The 19,298-nt window shown below is 41.3% G+C and overlaps 1 protein-coding gene and 1 long non-coding RNA gene across 2 annotated transcripts in view; both read right to left on the reverse strand.

The window, feature by feature from the left end:
- The window catches only part of LOC307163783, a 485,677-nt gene that overhangs the window by 276,070 nt on the left and 190,309 nt on the right, over positions 1 to 19,298 (reverse strand). The window lies entirely within an intron of this gene.
- On the reverse strand, positions 943 to 18,839 carry LOC307162993 (vitelline membrane outer layer protein 1 homolog; the record flags this gene model as incomplete). Its single annotated transcript, XM_079878785.1, has 5 exons — positions 943 to 1,007; positions 17,153 to 17,334; positions 17,595 to 17,705; positions 17,823 to 17,941; positions 18,690 to 18,839. 4 exons carry the CDS (start codon positions 18,837 to 18,839, stop codon positions 17,154 to 17,156), a joined length of 561 nt encoding a protein of 186 aa, XP_079734911.1. The 3' UTR covers positions 943 to 1,007; position 17,153.

The raw sequence follows: 19,298 nt of genomic DNA on the forward strand, positions 1-19,298 counted from the left end.
GCTTTTACGGGTCTTCAAGTGCCTTATATGTAGTGCCCTGGTATATTTGCCATAGTTGCCCCTTTGTCACCCTCTAAATCCACTTTAGTAATTTAAAAGAAGAATATTAGTTTCTCTCTTTGATGTATAACATCGGACTGAAAATGTATGAATGTATATGTTTGTATGTATATATATAAAATTCTTTATCAACAATTTTTAATAAACAGCATATTTATGCATATAATCAAATATATTGTATATTGCAAGACTAACTAAATTAACTGCCCTTAAACCATTTGTAACCTGCCTAGGAGACCGACTGAAATAGAGAAACTGAGGCACAGAACTGAAACATGACACACCCATCCAAACATAAACTCAGATTATAACAGTCTTTGAATACAGAATTATAACTTATTCTTGATTCTGGCACTGTTTGTGAGATTTACTGCAGGAGTGAGTTTACAGTCTTCTCAAATATTAAAGTATTAAAATGAGGTTTGAATTTCTTTTACATCAAATCATTTTCTGAACGTGCATTGTGCCATTTTAGCCAAACAAGCATTTATGTCTTTAGAAAGGCAAAACGTTTACGGTAACGTTACTATTACACTTTAATGTAGTGTTCCTGTAGATTACGCTAGTCATTCTCAGGGAATGCATTAATGGAGAAGACAATTGCTTTTGAATGCAATATAAGGCACTTTAGACCAGTGGTTCTCAAATCTGTCCTGGAGGACCACTAACACTGCATGTTTTCGTTGTCTCCCTAATCAAACACACCTGATTCAACTCATCAGCTCATTAACCCAAGTGAAAACATGCAGTGTTAGTGGTCCTCCAAGACAGGTTTGAGAACCACTGCTTTAGATCATCTGCCACATGCACTAATGTAGTGAACAATCTGATGTAAAGTGTTGTGCAAAACAATGTGAAACTACAAGGTTCAGTTTAGAAAGTCTTTATTGCTGATATTTGACCACAGTTTCAGCAGAAGTTCAGGAGTCTTCAGAAGAATCACGAACCTACAAGAATGAATGAGATAAGTTCAACTACAAAAGCGGGGTGCAAATACAATACATTTGATCTTCTTGCTGTTCTTGTTGTCATCCTCTTAAACCTGTCTTCTTAAAATGTCGTCCATTTACCATTTTAAACCTGAAAGAATAAACAGATTTAGTTGATCTGCAGTGTGTCAGTCTGAGTTTTTGATTGCGACCACATCACCTTAATCGCAGCAGAACATGCGCACGTTATTGAGAGCGGTGTCGTCTCCGTCTCCCTGTGACGGTTCTACCCGGGTCTGTATGCCGCAGATTCCTGTTCCCATACAGGTTGGGCTCCATTCGCCCCACTCACCCCAGCTTGTGCTGGTACGTTCCAGCTCTTCACCTCCACTGCATTTGAACCTGGGAAAAAATTCAGATGTGACAATATTATGATAAAATATGTAATTGTGTTGTTGGATTGAATGTTAGTCACATGATCACCTGCAGCCGGCAGCCTAATCACTGCAATCTTGAACAGCAGCACGACTGCGAGTGTGAGATTAACCAAGCTACTGATATGGGGAAACTAGAAGCTATTTAAGGACAAATAAACCCAGGATGATGGCGTAAAAGGTTTACACGGAGTAAGAGATGTTATAACTTAGCACCACAAAACTCACTTGATGTTGTTTGCGGCCGTATCATCTCCAGATCCTTGGGAAGGTTCAACTCTCAGCTGGAAAGCTGTCAAGTACCCACGACACCTTTGAACCTTTCCCCAGTCACCCCAGCTGAAGAAAACACACAAAGAGGTTTCCTGATCAAATCAATCATTAAAGAAAATCCTCAATTTACTTAAATAGCTTAAACACTTAATGCAATAATTGTTAATAATCTGAGTCCATTACCCTCCTACGGTGGACGTAATTGAGCTGTACTGCTTTGGGTTTTTGGACTGATCGACACAGAAAACAGTAATCCCATTGAGCGCTGTATCGTCACCACCAAAAAGAAGAGCCCCTTCCACCTTAAAAGAACAAGACAATCTTCCGTTTGAAAGAGGTAACCTTAACCCAACCCATAGTAACATTTATCTCCATGCTCTTTAATGGACATGAACTTTAGAAACCTGGAATTAAATGACAAACAGCAACTCCACAGGTTTCAACCTTTGAAGCACTCATCCACTACCCTGGTAATCCAGAGTTCTTGCAAGAGCACAAGTTGAATTTGCTCAGCGAGTTACTCTGGTGTCGAGTCATGATGCTCATTAAATATGCCCCTCGATTTGAGCTGCACCAATCACATCGGGTTATCTGATAGAGGCGGAGCTAAACAGATGACAACAGCGCTGTGATGTAAAAGTCATTAGTAAACATTGCAAGATGGCTATGGATTAACACCAGTTGTTTGAAACGGCTTTGGCCGCTACAATGAACGAGTTAGACTTGGCTTTTTATCGAAAACAGGAACAGAAGACGCTGCTCAAATCCTTCCTTTGCAAGAAGGGCGTTTTTGCCGACCGGATACGCCAAAAGTCTAATCTACCAGATAGCTCCGCAGGTAGCGAAGCGTATGGGATTTTTTGTTGTGATTGGTCATAGTGTTATCCTATTGCGTGCAGTGAGATTTTCAAATGCAGGCTTGGTGCCGCCCCTCGAGCTGGTCGAGTTTCAGTATTCGACCCCAGACCTATTGATCTTTTAGATTTAGGTCTGGATTTCCAGACTACTCATCCACCCCCATACTAGCAAAATAATTAATGCCCAACTTACCTTCAAAGAAACCTCTGCGGCGTATGTTCCACTTGGACACATTTGCACAGGCCCCCAATCTCCCCACGTCATCCCATTCGACACCGTCAGCTCAGATCTGTAAGATCGGTCGGCGCTCACATGCCCAATAATGGCTAGCAGTGAAAACATCATGGAAAAGAAGTGATGCATTGCTACAGCACTGGTCTGAATACTGAGAATTATATTAGTTTTTAGATAGACTATCTGCAGAAAATGATAAAGCAGAGACAATATAATACCATAAGGAAGAAGCCTCCTATTTATACACAAGAGTCATTAACCACGATGTCCATTCCATCCAATCAAAGTACTCAAAGATCAACCCCTACCATATTTGGCATATTAAGAAATGATGTTTTATTAACAAAGTTCGGGAGGAGCACATTAACATAATTAAGATAATCAAACCTAATTAAACACGTGTGGAGAACATTCAGTTAATCAACTCAATCAACGAGTTAAGCGGTATATATATATATATATATACAGCAGATGATCACGCTTTGGGTCAAAGGTGTTGTCAACTCTGGGCTTGTTGGCTTTAGCTCTTTAGGGTTTTTTTTAATACTCCAGGGGCCTGTTTCAGAAAGGAGGTTAAGTGAAAACTCTGAGTATGTTAACCCTGAAATGAGGGAAACTCTGAGTTTTCTGTTTCAGAATGGGAGGTATGTTAAACCTGAGAAAGCAGAGTAAGTCAAGCCCGTTTCTGAAAGAGCGGTAACTTATACTCAGAGTCAGTTACCATGGTAACTTACTCTGTGAACCTAACCTGGTCGGGAGCAGGTTTTCTTCAGTAAACCCAGAGTTCCTATCGGTCTCCTCCCCTTTTTTAAAGGGGAAGCGGTGTTTAAACACCTCATTCATTCTTTCAGTAAATTTTTATTTATAAAATTTATATTTTATTAATAAATAAAATATTGCTATTTTTACTGCATTTTTTTTTCTATTTTTTTTTTAATAAGATGAAGTCTATATAACTCCTTAACTGGCAACTGAAAATACAGTAGTAGATTAGAGTTACATAATGCAGTTCTAAACAAATTCTACAGAATTAAACTGTGACATTTACTGGAAATCACTGAAATGTGTTCATCTGTGCACCAGATGTTGATGGACCGTCCTCCTGCTGTTCTTCCACACTCTGGAGGCGGAGGGAGAGATAAGAATACCCGTTTATACTTAGATTTAAACTTAGATTATCCACATAAAAATGTGAAAAAATCTGAATGGGTAGATTGTTTGATGTGTAGACACATAATATTAAAATTACCTCTGTAGGCCTCTCTGTGGCAGCAGAAACTATTTATCCACATCGTCCTGTGAAGATGAGCATTTGGTCGAGTACACTTTATAACACTATTTAATTTCGGGTGTATTGAGTCGGCGACTTACGACTGCCTGGGGTTCTGTTGGGACAGGAGGCTCCAAAAGACAAATATTACCATCAGAATCTGTTAGGACCAACAAAAAAAACCCAACCTCAAAGTAAAATAAATGGAAATATCAAAAATAGCATATATAAAAAATAACACATATGTAAACCTCTTACATTTTATGAAGGCCCTTGGATCTTCGGGAGTGACTGGCTCTGATGAAGTCCGTCCAGGAATTCCCTCAGCTGTAAATGCTGCTGCACTGCTAGACACTGGATGCTTTAGTTATTTAATATGTCAAATGTTTGTAAAGTCAGGTAGCCTTCACCCATGATATGCTCAAGCCTTACCTGATTGAATTATGTTTTTATATTTAATTTTCAGCTGCTGCCTTGTTCTTTTAATGCCTGCAGGATTGTCCCTACATGAAAATTAAAATTAGGTTGAATAACATAGGCCTAATGTTCTTCCAGTTTCACCTCTGATATTATAACAGTTGGGTAAGTTACTCTAAAATAGTTATCAATGTTATCTTCAACAGTGTAATTAGATTAATGTAATAATTACTGTGATATCTGCGCTCCATTGATAATGGCTTTTTATAGTTGTGGTGCACGCGCTTAACTCAGAGTAGGTCAACTCAGAGTTGATTGAACTAACTCATTTTAGCTGTTCTGTAACTGAAAACTCAGAGTTTCCCATCTCAGGGTAAGTCAACTCAGAGTTCAAGTTTTAACTCAGAGTTGGTTGAACCTCCTTTTTGAAACAGGCCCCTGTTGTTTCCCACTGAAGTTAGGTTCTAATCTTCACCTTTTAATGTCCTTGAACTCATGTAAACTCAACCAAGATGGCTGATTCCCTTTTAAGGTTCTAGAAGTAGCTGTGCAATATGAAGGTCGCATTTGAATGCCGTTTGCGTCACCGCGGCACGACAAAGGCTACCCTGATTCAAAAGCGATGCCAAAAGCACCCTTTGTTTCCCCGTGAAAGGAAGGATACATAAAAGGATCCTTAGCGGCCTGTCCTACCCCATAAATTAATGCGCGCCGGTGACAACTGCATTTTTATTTAAAAAAAAGATGGCCGAGAGTTCAGTGGTGGATGGAAAATTCACATTTAAATGTATTATGTTTTCATGTACTCAAACAGCTAGTGAAACCATTGTTAAAAGCCACAAGTTTTTCTTTCTTATAAACTTCATCTTAACTCTGTCACCATTGTGTGGCTTCATTTGTCAGGTGGTTTGAGGCAAAACTTGTGCTAATATTAGTTTAATGACCTATTTGTAATATTTGCACTAGTCTTACCAATGAGAAGGAGGAGCAGAAGTGTGTGTGTGTGTGTGTGTTTATGTCTGTGTGTTCAAGGACATAAAAGACTGTGTCCCAAAGTGAAGGCTACGTCCTTCTAAGGACCCAGCCTACCCAGCCGTCGAAGGACGCTCCGAGTCTAACCTTCGTAGGATTGTAATTGCCACCAGGTGTTCCCCATTATGCTGTCGCCTAGCAACGCTGAGATAGGAGAGCTGCCATCCTACGCGGCATCTATTAAAAATAAAAATGGAGCAAGACTACATCATTTTATTTTTTTTTATTTTATGTTTTACTGGAGGAGATGGTGGGGATGTTGCATCCCAGGCGCCGCCGGGTGATGTATCTCCGGCTTTGTCAAGACCGTGGCCAGGTAAAGTAAACTGGTTTGCTACATCCCAATTCAGAAGTTGCGTCCTTAATTGCTGGAATAGCAGCTACACAAGTTGAGACCGTACTTGTCATGTTATGATAGGCTACTTATGAAAAAAATACACATAAAGCTGTTCAAATGTTTAGTTATAGGCTAAGTTACCTTATGAAGATGCGATTTTTATGTATTTTATTCTCTTGATCATGGTGATCTTATTCAGGCATGATTCCAGTGTGCTTTGTTTTAACGCAGTCGAAGCATAAAACACAAAACAATAAATAAACACAGTGAAATATACCTCTTAAATAAATACAGTGAATATACCTCTTTAATATTAATATTTTTTATTTTTTCCAAATGTTATTATTGTATAAAATATTGTTTGTTTTCAAATTGGCTGTCAAACGCATCATTAAAAAAAAAAGCAATGTCAAGAACTGTTCCTTTTTTATTTCATATCCCAACACATTAAGTTACTTAAAAAATAAACAATGCACAGAAATGGAACAAAAATAATGTTTATTATTCATTTTAAATTAACTGTACACAAGTTTGAAAAAAATACATTTAATATAACTAAGATTAAAATAAACTGTACAAAACTTAAGTTTCCTCTTTCCATTTAATGTAAATAAAAAGAAAATCCTCTTTTACATATACATAAAAAAAAAAAAAATCTCCACCATACGCTCAAGAAGCGCAAACAGCCTGTCCATCCTCTCCCTGCTCTCTCGAGCTCTCCTCTCCTCTGCCTCCAGAGCCATGTCCTCTCTAATGAGGTCCAGCATCTCCTCCTCATAGTCCCGCTTTCTCCGTGCTGGTGCTGCGGGTGCGGGTGCTGGTGCGGGTGGTGGTGGTGCAGGTGTGGGTGCAGGTGCTTCTGCTGGTGGTGGTGCTGGTGGTGGTGGTGCAGGTGTGGGTGCTGGTGCAGGTGCTTCTGCTGGTGGTGCAGGTGTGGGTGCTGGTGCAGGTGCTTCTGCTGGTGCTGGTGGTGGTGGTGCAGGTGTGGGTGCTGGTGCAGGTGCTTCTGCTGGTGGTGCGGGTGCGGGTGCTTCTGCTGGTGCTGGTGGTGGTGGTGCAGGTGTGGGTGCTGGTGCAGGTGCTTCTGCTGGTGCTGGTGGTGGTGGTGGTGGTGGTGCAGGTGTGGGTGCTGGTGCAGGTGCTTCTGCTGGTGGTGGTGGTGCAGGTGTGGGTGCGGGTGCAGGTGCTTCTGCTGCTGGTGGTGGTGGTGGTGTGGGTGCTGGTGCAGGTGCTTCTGCTGGTGCTGGTGGTGCTGGTGCGGGTTCTTCTGCTGGTGCTGGTGGTGCAGGTGCTTCTGCTGGTGCTGGTGGTGCTGGTGCGGGTGCTTCTGCTGCAGGTGTGGGTGCTGGTGCAGGTGCTTCTGCTGGTGCTGGTGGTGGTGGTGCAGGTGTGGGTGCTGGTGCAGGTGCTTCTGCTGGTGGTGCGGGTGCGGGTGCAGGTGCTTCTGCTGGTGCTGGTGGTGGTGGTGCAGGTGTGGGTGCTGGTGCAGGTGCTTCTGCTGGTGCTGGTGCTGGTGCTGGTGGTGGTGGTGCCGGTGTGGGTGCTGGTGCAGGTGCTTCTGCTGGTGCTGGTGGTGGTGGTGCAGGTGTGGGTGCTGGTGCAGGTGCTTCTGCTGGTGCTGGTGGTGCAGGTGTGGGTGCTGGTGCAGGTGCTTCTGCTGGTGCTGGTGCTGGTGCGGGTGCAGGTGTGGGTGCTGCTGCTACGGGTGCTGGTGCTGGCTCCTCACTGTGGCCACCCACTGCTGAACTTGACCCTGGTCTGTCCTCAGGGATTGAGGCGATGAGGACAGGGGGATTGGTAGAATGCCTCTGCCCCAACAGCTCATCCATGAGGACAAACCAGGGCCACGTTTCAGCAGTGGGTTTCCCACCCACTCCCTCTCCTGTCCCAGGACACTTGCAATCCTAAGGCAGAGCAAATTAACCATGGCTTGTTAACAACAACAGCACAATACATTTCAGCAAAGATGTGTGTATTAACTTTCTTACTTTGTATTTTTTTTTTGAGTTGTCCCTTTTTTTTTTTTTTGCCTGCATGGGGGTTACCTTCCCCTTTAGCCTAATTTTCTCCAGAATTGCTCTAAAAAGCAGAAAAGGGCACTTATGAAAAATTATAACACAGGGGTGCAAATGAAATATTAACATCAGTGCATTGTTAAAACTGAAAAAAGACACATCAGGACATGCATTCAAAATAGTTTAGAAATCATATTTCTGGATACTCAAATGCGGCTAAAACCTTTGTAAACATTACTTGCATGACAGCACTACCAAAACACATAAAAGTGAAGCCCATTGCATCATCTACTGCTTTTCTTATTGTTGTGGGTTTTCTAGGGTGAATGATATCTATTCTAATACACAAGTGAGACAGACTACTGCAAATTTTACAAGTAGGTGTTGTCTTACCTCCAAGCCACGCTGGCAGAGTTTTTCACCCCAGTAAATAAATGGTCGTTTTCAGACCGCAGTTTAATAAACACAGCGGTCTGCTCCTTGCTCCCTGAAAATTATTAAAGTAATTAGCACAAGTTTTGCGTCTAACCACCTGACAAATAAAGCCACCCAATGGTAACAAAGGAGTTAAGATGAAGTTTATAAGAAATAAAAACTTGTGGCTTTTGGCTGTGGTTTCGCTAGCTATTTAAGTAAATGAAAACATAATACTTACATTTAACAGTGATTTTTCCCTCAACCTCCGAACTCGAGGACGCCATTTTTTCAAATGAAAATGCTTTCGTCACCGGCGCGCAATGACTTATGGGGTAGGATAGGCCACTAAGGATCCGTTTTTGTATCCTTCCTTTCACGGTGAAAGAAGGGTGCATTTGGCGTCACTTTTAGCCTTCGTCGCGCCGTGATGACGCAACTGGCCTTCGAATGCGGCCTTCGAAGGATGCATAACTGAATTGGGACAGCCTTCATCGCGCCGCGGTGACGCAATTGGCCTTCAAATGCGCCCTTCAAAGGATGCAGTCTTTGAATTGGGACGTCCTTCGTCGCGCCGCTGTGACGTTTCGTCGCACCGCGGTGATGCAATCGGCCTTCAAATATGGCCATCCGGCCTTCAAATACGGCCTTCGAAGGACGCAGCCTTCACTTTGGGACACAGCTTGTAGCTGTGCACCAATGGGAAGGCTGCATCCTTTGAAGGCCGAACCATGTAGCCCTCGTAGGATCTCCTAATTGCGTAACCAGGTGTTTCTGATCACCGCTCCTAGCGCCTAGAGGACAGCTGCCATCCTGATAATTCATTTGATATAATTGAGTAAACAGCTATTGAGCCAGAACTGGCTATTGTCATTTTTATGTTTTACATTTTACTGGAGGACATGGTGATGTTTCAACCCCGGCGCTGCCGGGTCATGTATTTTTGGCTTAGCCAAGACCATGGCCAGTGTAGTGAAGGCTGTAGTATGCACTGATTGCTATTACGGTTCTAAATCACTTTAGAGGATTATTTACACCATTAATGTCCAGTAACTAGGAGAGGAGTAAAAAAGCCAGAGTCACGAGTCAAATTCACTCAATGTATTAATTGGTCAAATAAAAGAATGAATTATTTTCTCACAATGTCAACAAAATGTAAATATGTCACAATAAAACAGCGTAGGCCTACGCAAAATAACCAAACAATGAAACAACCTGCTTTGATTCAAAAGACACAATGATGTTGAGATAAGGCAGTGAAGTGGTGTTAATAAGAGTACTCAGTCTTAACAAGTCCCAAGTATTCCAGAGAAAGTCCACTTAATGGAAGGAGGGTGCAGATATCCTCAGACGCGATGCCTTCACATTGGAACTCGAACAGGCGGTTACATGTTAGTAGCAGTGGCGATTTCTTTAAGACTGCAAGGGAAGCTCGGCTTCCCCTATAATGCCAAAAAATTAATGGTCAAATATGTACTATTGTAACATTTTATTGACTAAAAATGCGTTAGAAAACGTTCATCTCAAAGACGAGTTCGTTCAGAATCATTTACATAGGTCGGCTGACTCGATTTCCTTCTCATTCATTCCCGTAGCGTCACAGCGCATTTCCCTGTTGAAGCCCAGCTTCCATTGACTTCAGTGGAGCTGCTCTGAACAGTTTTTTTTTCAGCGCTTCGAAACTAGACGGTCATTGGATAAATGCTGCGATTATGTCCCGCCCATGGAAGCTCAGCTTCTCTGGTGCTGCGTTCCAGTCCAAAATTGTCATGCCCTTCACTCGCTAACTTCCCTTCGTCTCATTCACTCGGATGTACGTCATTGCGAGTGCCCACTACTGGCGGAAACTGCAATGGTCTGAACTGGAACATCCTAAGCCCTTGATCACTTGGAATCAGCTGTGGAGTTGATTTATTATTTACATTTTGTTCCCTTTAAGAATTTGTTTAATGCAGCATCCAAATGTTTATAGGTGTGTTTGGGTTGTTTTAAATTTAAAAAATATATAATTAATATATCATAGAGTTGTCTGTTGTGGTGGTGATTAGACGAGATCTGTGGTGACGTCACAATCGTACTGCATTGTGGGACATATAGGTGCCTGAAGTGTACATTTGAAGTAGACTCGCTCCCTCGGTCAAAATCGAGGGAACGAGGGTCTGTCCATATAAACTTCCCTCGTCCACTTCACGAAGTGGAACGCACTTCAAAATGGCGGCAGGGATTCCCCCGAGGGGAAGGGCTTAGGGAAGTTCGCAAGTGCGTGTCTAAAAGTGGACTGGAACGCAGCATGGGGGTGAACGGGGAGTGGGCTGGCCTGGACGCTGGGCTTCCGCGTGATGATTGGAGGGTCTGTCGAAAGGCTGCGTCTCCTTTTGTTTGACAGCGATTTCATACGATAAAAAATCGCTGATGTTGAAGCTGTTCGAGCTCAGTCCCATCGTGGATTTTTCAAAGACAAACTTCTGCAACATATTTCTTGGTATTTGCTTGTCGAAATTGCTAGCCAATTTTCATAATACATTTCACACAATTATACATTTATACCTTTATTATATTATTACTTATTATATTTTATATATTATTAGTAGTAGTAATAATTCAAAAATAATTATTAAAATAATTTAAAAAATATCTTATTATTAGTAGCATTATTATTATACTTTATTATATTATTATTTATACCTTTATTATATTATTACATTCATTTTTCACAGAGCATTTTCTTGAAAAGGAACGTAGAATTTACGTATAAATAAATTAATCATTTTTATGATGTAGGGCGAAAATGAGCTTCCCCTCTTTGAAAGACCAGCAGCCGCCATCTTTGTCTGGTCCTGACAGGGTTAATGTGATGAGATATTAACAGTGAGGCCTGTAGCTTCGTGTGCTGCGATGTTCAGTGTGCGTGATGGGTTTGTGTGATATGGTCAGCTGGACAAACGTGGATAAACGTGCGGTTCTGTAATAAAACAAACAAACTCAATTAGTTTCTGTTACAATTCGTACAACAAAGTGCTGCGTCATTGTCACTTCACATGACTGAACGCGTGAGACACTGCAAACGTGTGATAAGGGCATAATATTCACAACTTTCCCGAACTCTGACCTTTCCCATGATCGCTATGGCAACGTAGAACAAGCCGGGAACGAACTTCCGGTTTACTTTAGCCTGAAGATACTGCTATCAGAGAGCAAAAAGTATAGAAGTACCAAGAGGCTAAACTCAATAGAACGTTCCATTGCAACCAGCTGGGGCCGGTTTCACAAAGCTATTTTAGACCGGTCTATAGACAAGTCTAAAATTTGCTCATAGACTAATGCAAGTTAGACTGTTTCACAAAAATAAAGACTGACTTAATTTAGACCAAAAAAATTAGACACCTCTTACCCCCAGGCTAACTTAGGTCTAAGACTCTATGTTACCTTGGCAACCAGCAGTAACAATCAGTTACATTACAAACTGCCAAAAGAAAAGGGAAAATGGCTAATAATTTAAACATTTCTTCTTACTACATTCCCAAGTAAAATGTCCTTGTAACTGTTAAGCCGCTTGTCCACCAGCGTCTCGATTTCTGATGCGACGCCAGGGGTGGAGCCAGACGATGTAAATATTCGGGGCTTAGCCCAAACCTAGGGGGATCCGGGGGCATACTCCCCCGGGGAGATTGTTTTCCCATTTACGTCAGCTAAATGTACTATTTTTCAGGCTGTTTGAGATAATAGAATGCCTAAAAATCTATACACTATCTGGGAAAATGATAATAGTTTCTCAGTAAAAAATAAATAAAAAATCACTCAGTAGAGCCTACAACCTATTTTGTATTTAATTGTTCTCCAGCTGTAGTGAATCCAAAACACCAAAAATGTTAAGGATAAATCATTTTCACCCCTGGCAACTTTAGCCTACATAGGTAAAATTGGAATTTGGTGTAAACATCATTACATCATATCATTACATTGTCCGCGGTTCGTCTGACGCTGCTTCTGAATCTCTCTCCGGCCGGTGAGGTTTACTGTTAGTGTTCCGTATAAAAAACTTTGTTATGTCCATATTAACTTCAGCCGGTTAGCCAGTAAGCTCGCTACGACGCCGGTGAAACATACAACAGCCCGCCAGCCCCTGATGACAATGACGAAGAAGATTTAAATTCTTCTTCGTTAGTTTTTATTGGCAGTTGGCAAACAAGCTGAGTGATGCGCGATGCATTACCGTCCGCTACCACGCACGGTAATAGAGCTTTTGTTTCATTTTTTGCCGCTCCAGTCAGAAAGACTGAGAGGAAATGAAACAAAAGTTTGTTATTTTAAAAAACCTAAAAGATTCGGGGCTTTTGACAAAACATTCGGGGCTTAAGCCCAATTAGCCACCCCCCCGCTCCGCCCCTGCGCGACGCCAAGGCCCATTCATTTCCTATGGAACTACGTCAGGCAGCAAAAACGCCCCCGCAAAGCATGATGGGTCGCGTCGATTTGGTCAACAGCGGCGCTGCAAAAAAGTATCTCGGTGGATACTTTATGCAAATGAGAGCGTCAAAACGCGGGGCAGCAGCCAATGGAAACTCGGCGGTGAGAATTTGTGTATGGGCGTTGCTATGGTTTCATATTTACCAAGCAGCGAAAACATCACAGGCGTCGCGTCGGAAACAAAAATTGATCAGACGCTGGTGGACAAGCGGCTTTAGGGCCGTTACATAGTCAACGCGAGCAACGATCGACGCGCTCCCTTTCATACGCAAGCGTCACGGGTGATGCGTGAAATGCAATACACCGTGACTGCTCAAACAGGGGGTAGTAGAGTTGTAGTGGAGTCATAGCTCTGAATGCCCGTCTATTTCGCTTCAAACGCTCGCTTTATACGCGCGTCCTATTCGCCTTGGACGCGCGAATGGATTCAAAATGTTTAAGCGTCGAACTAGACGCGATAGACGCGAATCTGACGCTATATTCGCGTTTGGTGTGAACGCTGCATAATAACAGGCTGCGATGTCAAGATTGCAATGCTGGAATGTGTGTGTGTGTGTGTGTGTGTGTGTCAGAGAGAGAAAGAGGCACGGGCGCGATCGAACAGTGGTAAAAAACATACTCCGTCATTTATACTCCTCCAACAAACACATATTTTCGGCTGGGGTAAACTGCACTGAGCGGTTGAATGCGCTTACTCGATCCGCCATGTTTTTTGTTTTGAAAAGTGTCTTATTTTACCCAGAATGCATTGCAGTGTAGTCCTACTTAAGATAGTCAGAGTCTTAAGTGCTTTGTGCAACGGTCTGATTTAGATGTCTATCTGAAGTCTGACTATCTACTATATCTAAGCCATAGTCAAAGTCTATCTTTGTGAAACCGGCCCCAGGGGGGTAATTCGGCGCTCGAATTCCGTACCACCCCCGGGCGCCGCCATTGGCTAGCGGACCCCCACCTGCTGTTAGCATCCCATTGACTCCCATTCATTTTGGCGTCAGTCCAAACAGACACAGTCCAAAACCTCATATCTGGAAAGTGGGAAGAGAACCCCAGTTTTGCAAATCTCTCACTGTCTCCTGTTTTACTTAATATGTTGTTCAGTGTCTTTAGGTTTGTTATCCTCTGTCTTCTTTGTTTCTGCAGATTCTGTAGAGAATAGTTGAATAAACCTCAGCTGTCCAAAAATAATATCTTTCCTCATCCTCTGATCTTCTCTCACCTGAGACTGTGATCAAGGTTTCTCCTTCATAATCCAGAACTCTGTATGTTCCAGTGTCAGTGACTGTAAACTGTTTTTACTCTCACATTCTTCATTCTGACAAGCAAGGATGTTTTTTGAGAGTCTGCTTAAAACTATATCTGAAATGTCTCTGTCCTCAAATCCACACGATAGGGTGGCGTTTCCTCCTTTCTTCCCCGTCACAGATCGAGGAGTGGTTTCTACAAACACACAGAACAATATAATGGATTTTAAACACCATACGTGTCTAAATCCCAGCGGATTATTCTCACTTTATTCACAGTTAATGCCTGATCCACTTTAGGACAGTATTGTGTATTGTGGCCTTTCAGAGCTTCATTCATGAACAGGGGAAGATCAGAATCACGTCTGCTAAAATACTGCAGTCGCAGTGAATTCCTGAACTTTATTAATAGATGAACTGAATGATGTCATGTCAGTGATGTAATATACGCTGGGTAATTTCCATAATTGACCACAAATGTCAAGCAAAGTCACTTGGTGTAGAAGAGAAACAATCGACTGGATCAACAGGGAACTGATAATCAAACATTGTTACAATTTATCAACAGAAATGATACTGACCGCTATATCTGATAAAGCAAAACAGCAGCAGCAGAAGTTTAGAAACCCTGATGATAAAAACAGAAGAGCTGGTTTATGTCACAGATACACACACACATTCATACAGGGATAAAACGCTTTCATGAATGGTGAAATATTAACAATGACTGATAAAATGATAACATGATAAAATGTCAAATAAGAAACATCAAACTATAATCTGAATCTTTGACTTTTATTAAATGATTACTGTGTTATTCTGAAAATGATCAGTCAAACTCAATACACAAACAACAGGCTTTAGAAATTCACTAGCAATCTAATAATTATCTCTATAAATTAAGAAACATCATCATAATTATTGATTCATCATGCCGATTTATTTCCGCGTCACTATATGAGGATTAAACAAACAGAAACACTAGAACACATAAACTGGTAACAATAAATTTATGTTTAAAAACTCACATGGTTCTGCAGGGACTGGATCTTCAGATGTCGACAGGTGTAATCCACAGCTCGTCCAGGGAGATGGAACAAAAACACAAGTATCCCGTTATCGTGTGCCATCGGCAGAATCCCCCGGGAAATCCCCATCATAATGGTGCCAGTTTTGACCACACACCAGCTTACTGGTGGAGAGGAGACAGTGATGAAGCCAATCAGTAAATGGGGATGATTAGGAGGCCATGATGGACAGAGGCCAAGGGGCGAATTTGGCCATGGGATTTTTAATGACCACAGAGAGTCAGGACCTCGGTTTAACGTCTCATCCGAAGGACGAAAAAGACATTTATAATGTAACAAAAGATGCCATTTCAAATAAATGCTGTTCTTTTGAACTTTCTAATCATCAAAGAATCCTGAAAAATACAATGTATGACGGTTTCCACACAAATATGAACTGTTTTCAACACTGATAATAATCATAAATGTTTCTTGAGCATCAAATCATCATATTAGAGTGATTTCTGAAGGATCATGTGACACTGAAGACTGGAGCAATGATGCTGAAAATACAGCTTTGATCACAGGAATACATTACATTTTACTAGATATTCACATAGAAAATAGTCACAATATTTCACAATGTTACTGTTTTTTTTTATCAAATCAATGCAGCTTTGAGCAAAAGAGACTTCTTTTAAAAACATTTTAAACGTTTTAAATCTTATCGATCTCAACTTCTGAACAGTAGTGTATATTTCATTTTATTTTATTTATTTAAAAAAAAAATATTAAAACCAAAACATGGCATTGTCTAGTGTGCAGGTAAAGAGGACCTCCACATGCTTTTACGGGTCTTCAAGTGCCTTATATGTAGTGCCCTGGTATATTTGCCATAGTTGCCCTTTTGGCTCTGCTGCTTTGTCACCCTCTAAATCCACTTTAGTAATTTAAAAGAAGAATATTAGTTTATCTCTCTTTGATGTATAACATCGGACTGAAAATGTATGGATGTATATGTTTGTATGTATATATATAAAATTCTTTATCAACAATTTTTAATAACAGTATATATTTATGCATATAATCAAATATATTGTATAAATTGTATATTGCAAGACTAACTAAATTAACTGCCCTTAAACCACTTGTAACCTGCCTAGGAGACCGACTGAAATAGAGAAACTGAGGCACAGAACTGAAACATGACACACCCATCCAAACATAAACTCAGATTATAACAGTCTTTGAATACAGAATTATAACTTATTCTTGATTCTGGCACTGTTTGTGAGATTTACTGCAGGAGTGAGTTTACAGTCTTCTCAAATATTAAAGTATTAAAATGAGGTTTGAATTTCTTTTACATCAAATCATTTTCTGAACGTGCATTGTGCCATTTTAGCCAAACAAGCATTTATGTCTTTAAAAAAGGCAAAATGTTTACGGTAACGCTACATTATTACACTTTAATGTAGTGTTCCTTTAGATTACGCTAGTCATTCTCAGGGAATGCATTAATGGAGAAGACAATTGCTTTTGAATGCAATATAAGGCACTTTAGACCAGTGGTTCTCAAATCTGTCCTGGAGGACCACTAACACTGCATGTTTTCGTTGTCTCCCTAATCAAACACACCTGATTCAACTCATCAGCTCATTAACCCATGTGAAAACATGCAGTGTTAGTGGTCCTCCAAGACAGGTTTGAGAACCACTGCTTTAGACCATCTGCCACATGCACTAATGTAGTGAACAATCTGATGTAAAGTGTTGTGCAAAACAATGTGAAACTACAAGGTTCAGTTTAGAAAGTCTTTATTGCTGATATTTGGCCACCGTTTCAGCAGAAGTTCAGGAGTCTTCAGAAGAGTCACGAACCTACAAGAATGAATGAGATAAGTTCAACTACAAAAGCGGGGTGCAAATGTCCCGATCATCCGGTTAGGCTTTATCTTTTTATGATATGACCGGCTGACTTTACAGATTTACAATACAAAACTGTTGTATGACATGGTTTGTTAGTTTATCATAGTATGATGAATAATTACAATACATTTGATCTTCTTGCTGTTCTTGTTGTCATCCTCTTAAACCTGAAAGAATAAACAGATTTAGTTGATCTGCAGTGTGTCAGTCTGAGTTTTTGATTGCGACCACATCACCTTAATCGCAGCAGAACATGCGCACGTCATTGAGAGCGGTGTCGTCTCCGTCTCCCTGTGACGCTTCTACCCGGGTCTGTATGCCGCAGATTCCTGTTCCCATACAGGTTGGGCTCCATTCGCCCCACTCACCCCAGCTTGTGCTGGTACGTTCCAGCTCTTCACCTCCACTGCATTTGAACCTGGGAAAAAATTCAGATGTGACAATATTATGATAAAATATGTAATTGTGTTGTTGGATTGAATGTTAGTCACATGATCACCTGCAGCCGGCAGCCTAATCACTGCAATCTTGAACAGCAGCACGACTGCGAGTGTGAGATTAACCAAGCTACTGATATGGGGAAACTAGAAGCTATTTAAGGACAAATAAACCCAGGATGATGGCGTAAAAGGTTTACACGGAGTAAGAGATGTTATAACTTAGCACCACAAAACTCACTTGATGTTGTTTGCGGCCGTATCATCTCCAGATCCTTGGGAAGGTTCAACTCTCAGCTGGAAAGCTGTCAAGTACCCACGACACCTTTGAACCTTTCCCCAGTCACCCCAGCTGAAGAAAACACACAAAGAGGGTTCCTGATCAAATCAATCATTAAAGAAAATCCTCAATTTACTTAAATAGCTTAAACACTTAATGCAATAATTGTTAATAATCTGAGTCCATTACCCTCCTACGGTGGACGTAATTGAGCTGTACTGCTTTGGGTTTTTGGACTGATCGACACAGAAAACAGTAATCCCATTGAGCGCTGTATCGTCACCACCAAAAAGAAGAGCCCCTTCCACCTTAAAAGAACAAGACAATCTTCCGTTTGAAAGAGGTAACCTTAACCCAACCCATAGTAACATTTATCTCCATGCTCTTTAATGGACATGAACTTTAGAAACCTGGAATTAAATGACAAACAGCAACTCCACAGGTTTCAACCTTTGAAGCACTCATCCACTACCCTGGTAATCCAGAGTTCTTGCAAGAGCACAAGTTGAATTTGCTCAGCGAGTTACTCTGGTGTCGAGTAATGATGCTCATTAAATATGCCCCTGGATTTGAGCTGCACCAATCACATCGGGTTATCTGATAGAGGCGGAGCTAAACAGATGACAACAGCACTGTGACGTAAAAGTCATTAGTAAACATTGCAAGATGGCTATGGATTAACACCAGTTGTTTGAAACGGCTTTGGCCGCTACAATGAACGAGTTAGACTTGGCTTTTTATCGAAAACAGGAACAGAAAACACCGCTCAAATCCTTCCTTTGCAAGAAGGGCGTTTTTGCCGACCGGATACGCCAAAAGTCTAATCTACCAGATAGCTCCGCAGGTAGCGAAGCGTATGGGATTTTTTGTTGTGATTGGTCATAGTGTTATCCTATTGCGTGCAGTGAGATTTTCAAATGCAGGCTTGGTGCCGCCCCTCGAGCTGGCCGAGTTTCAGTATTCGACCCCAGACCTATTGATCTTTTAGATTTAGGTCTGGATTTCCAGACTACTCATCCACCCCCATACTAGCAAAATAATTAATGCCCAACTTACCTTCAAAGAAACCTCTGCGGCATATGTTCCACTTGGACACATTTGCACAGGCCCCCAATCTCCCCACGTCATCCCATTCGACACCGTCAGCTCAGATCTGTAAGATCGGTCGGCGCTCACATGCCCAATAATGGCTAGCAGTGGAAACATCGTGGAAAAGAAGTGATGCATTGCTACAGCACTGGTCTGAATACTGAGAATTATATTAGTTTTTAGATAGACTATCTGCAGAAAATGATAAAGCAGAGACAATATAATACCATAAGGAAGAAGCCTCCTATTTATACACAAGAGTCATTAACCACGATGTCCATTCCATCCAATCAAAGTACTCAAAGATCAACCCCTACCATATTTGGCATATTAACAAATGATGTTTTATTAACAAAGTTCGGGAGGAGCACATTAACATAATTAAGATAATCAAACCTAATTAAACACGTGTGGAGAACATTCAGTTAATCAACTCAATCAACGAGTTAAGCGGTTAATACAGCAGATGATCACGCTTTGGGTCAAAGGTGTTGTCAACTCTGGGCTTGTTGGCTTTAACTCTTTAGGGTTTTTTAATACTCCAGGGGCCTGTTTCAGAAAGGAGGTTAAGTGAAA

This window comes from Squalius cephalus (genome assembly GCF_949319135.1).
Source record: "Squalius cephalus genome assembly, chromosome: 8".
Classification (NCBI taxonomy): domain Eukaryota; kingdom Metazoa; phylum Chordata; class Actinopteri; order Cypriniformes; family Leuciscidae; genus Squalius; species Squalius cephalus.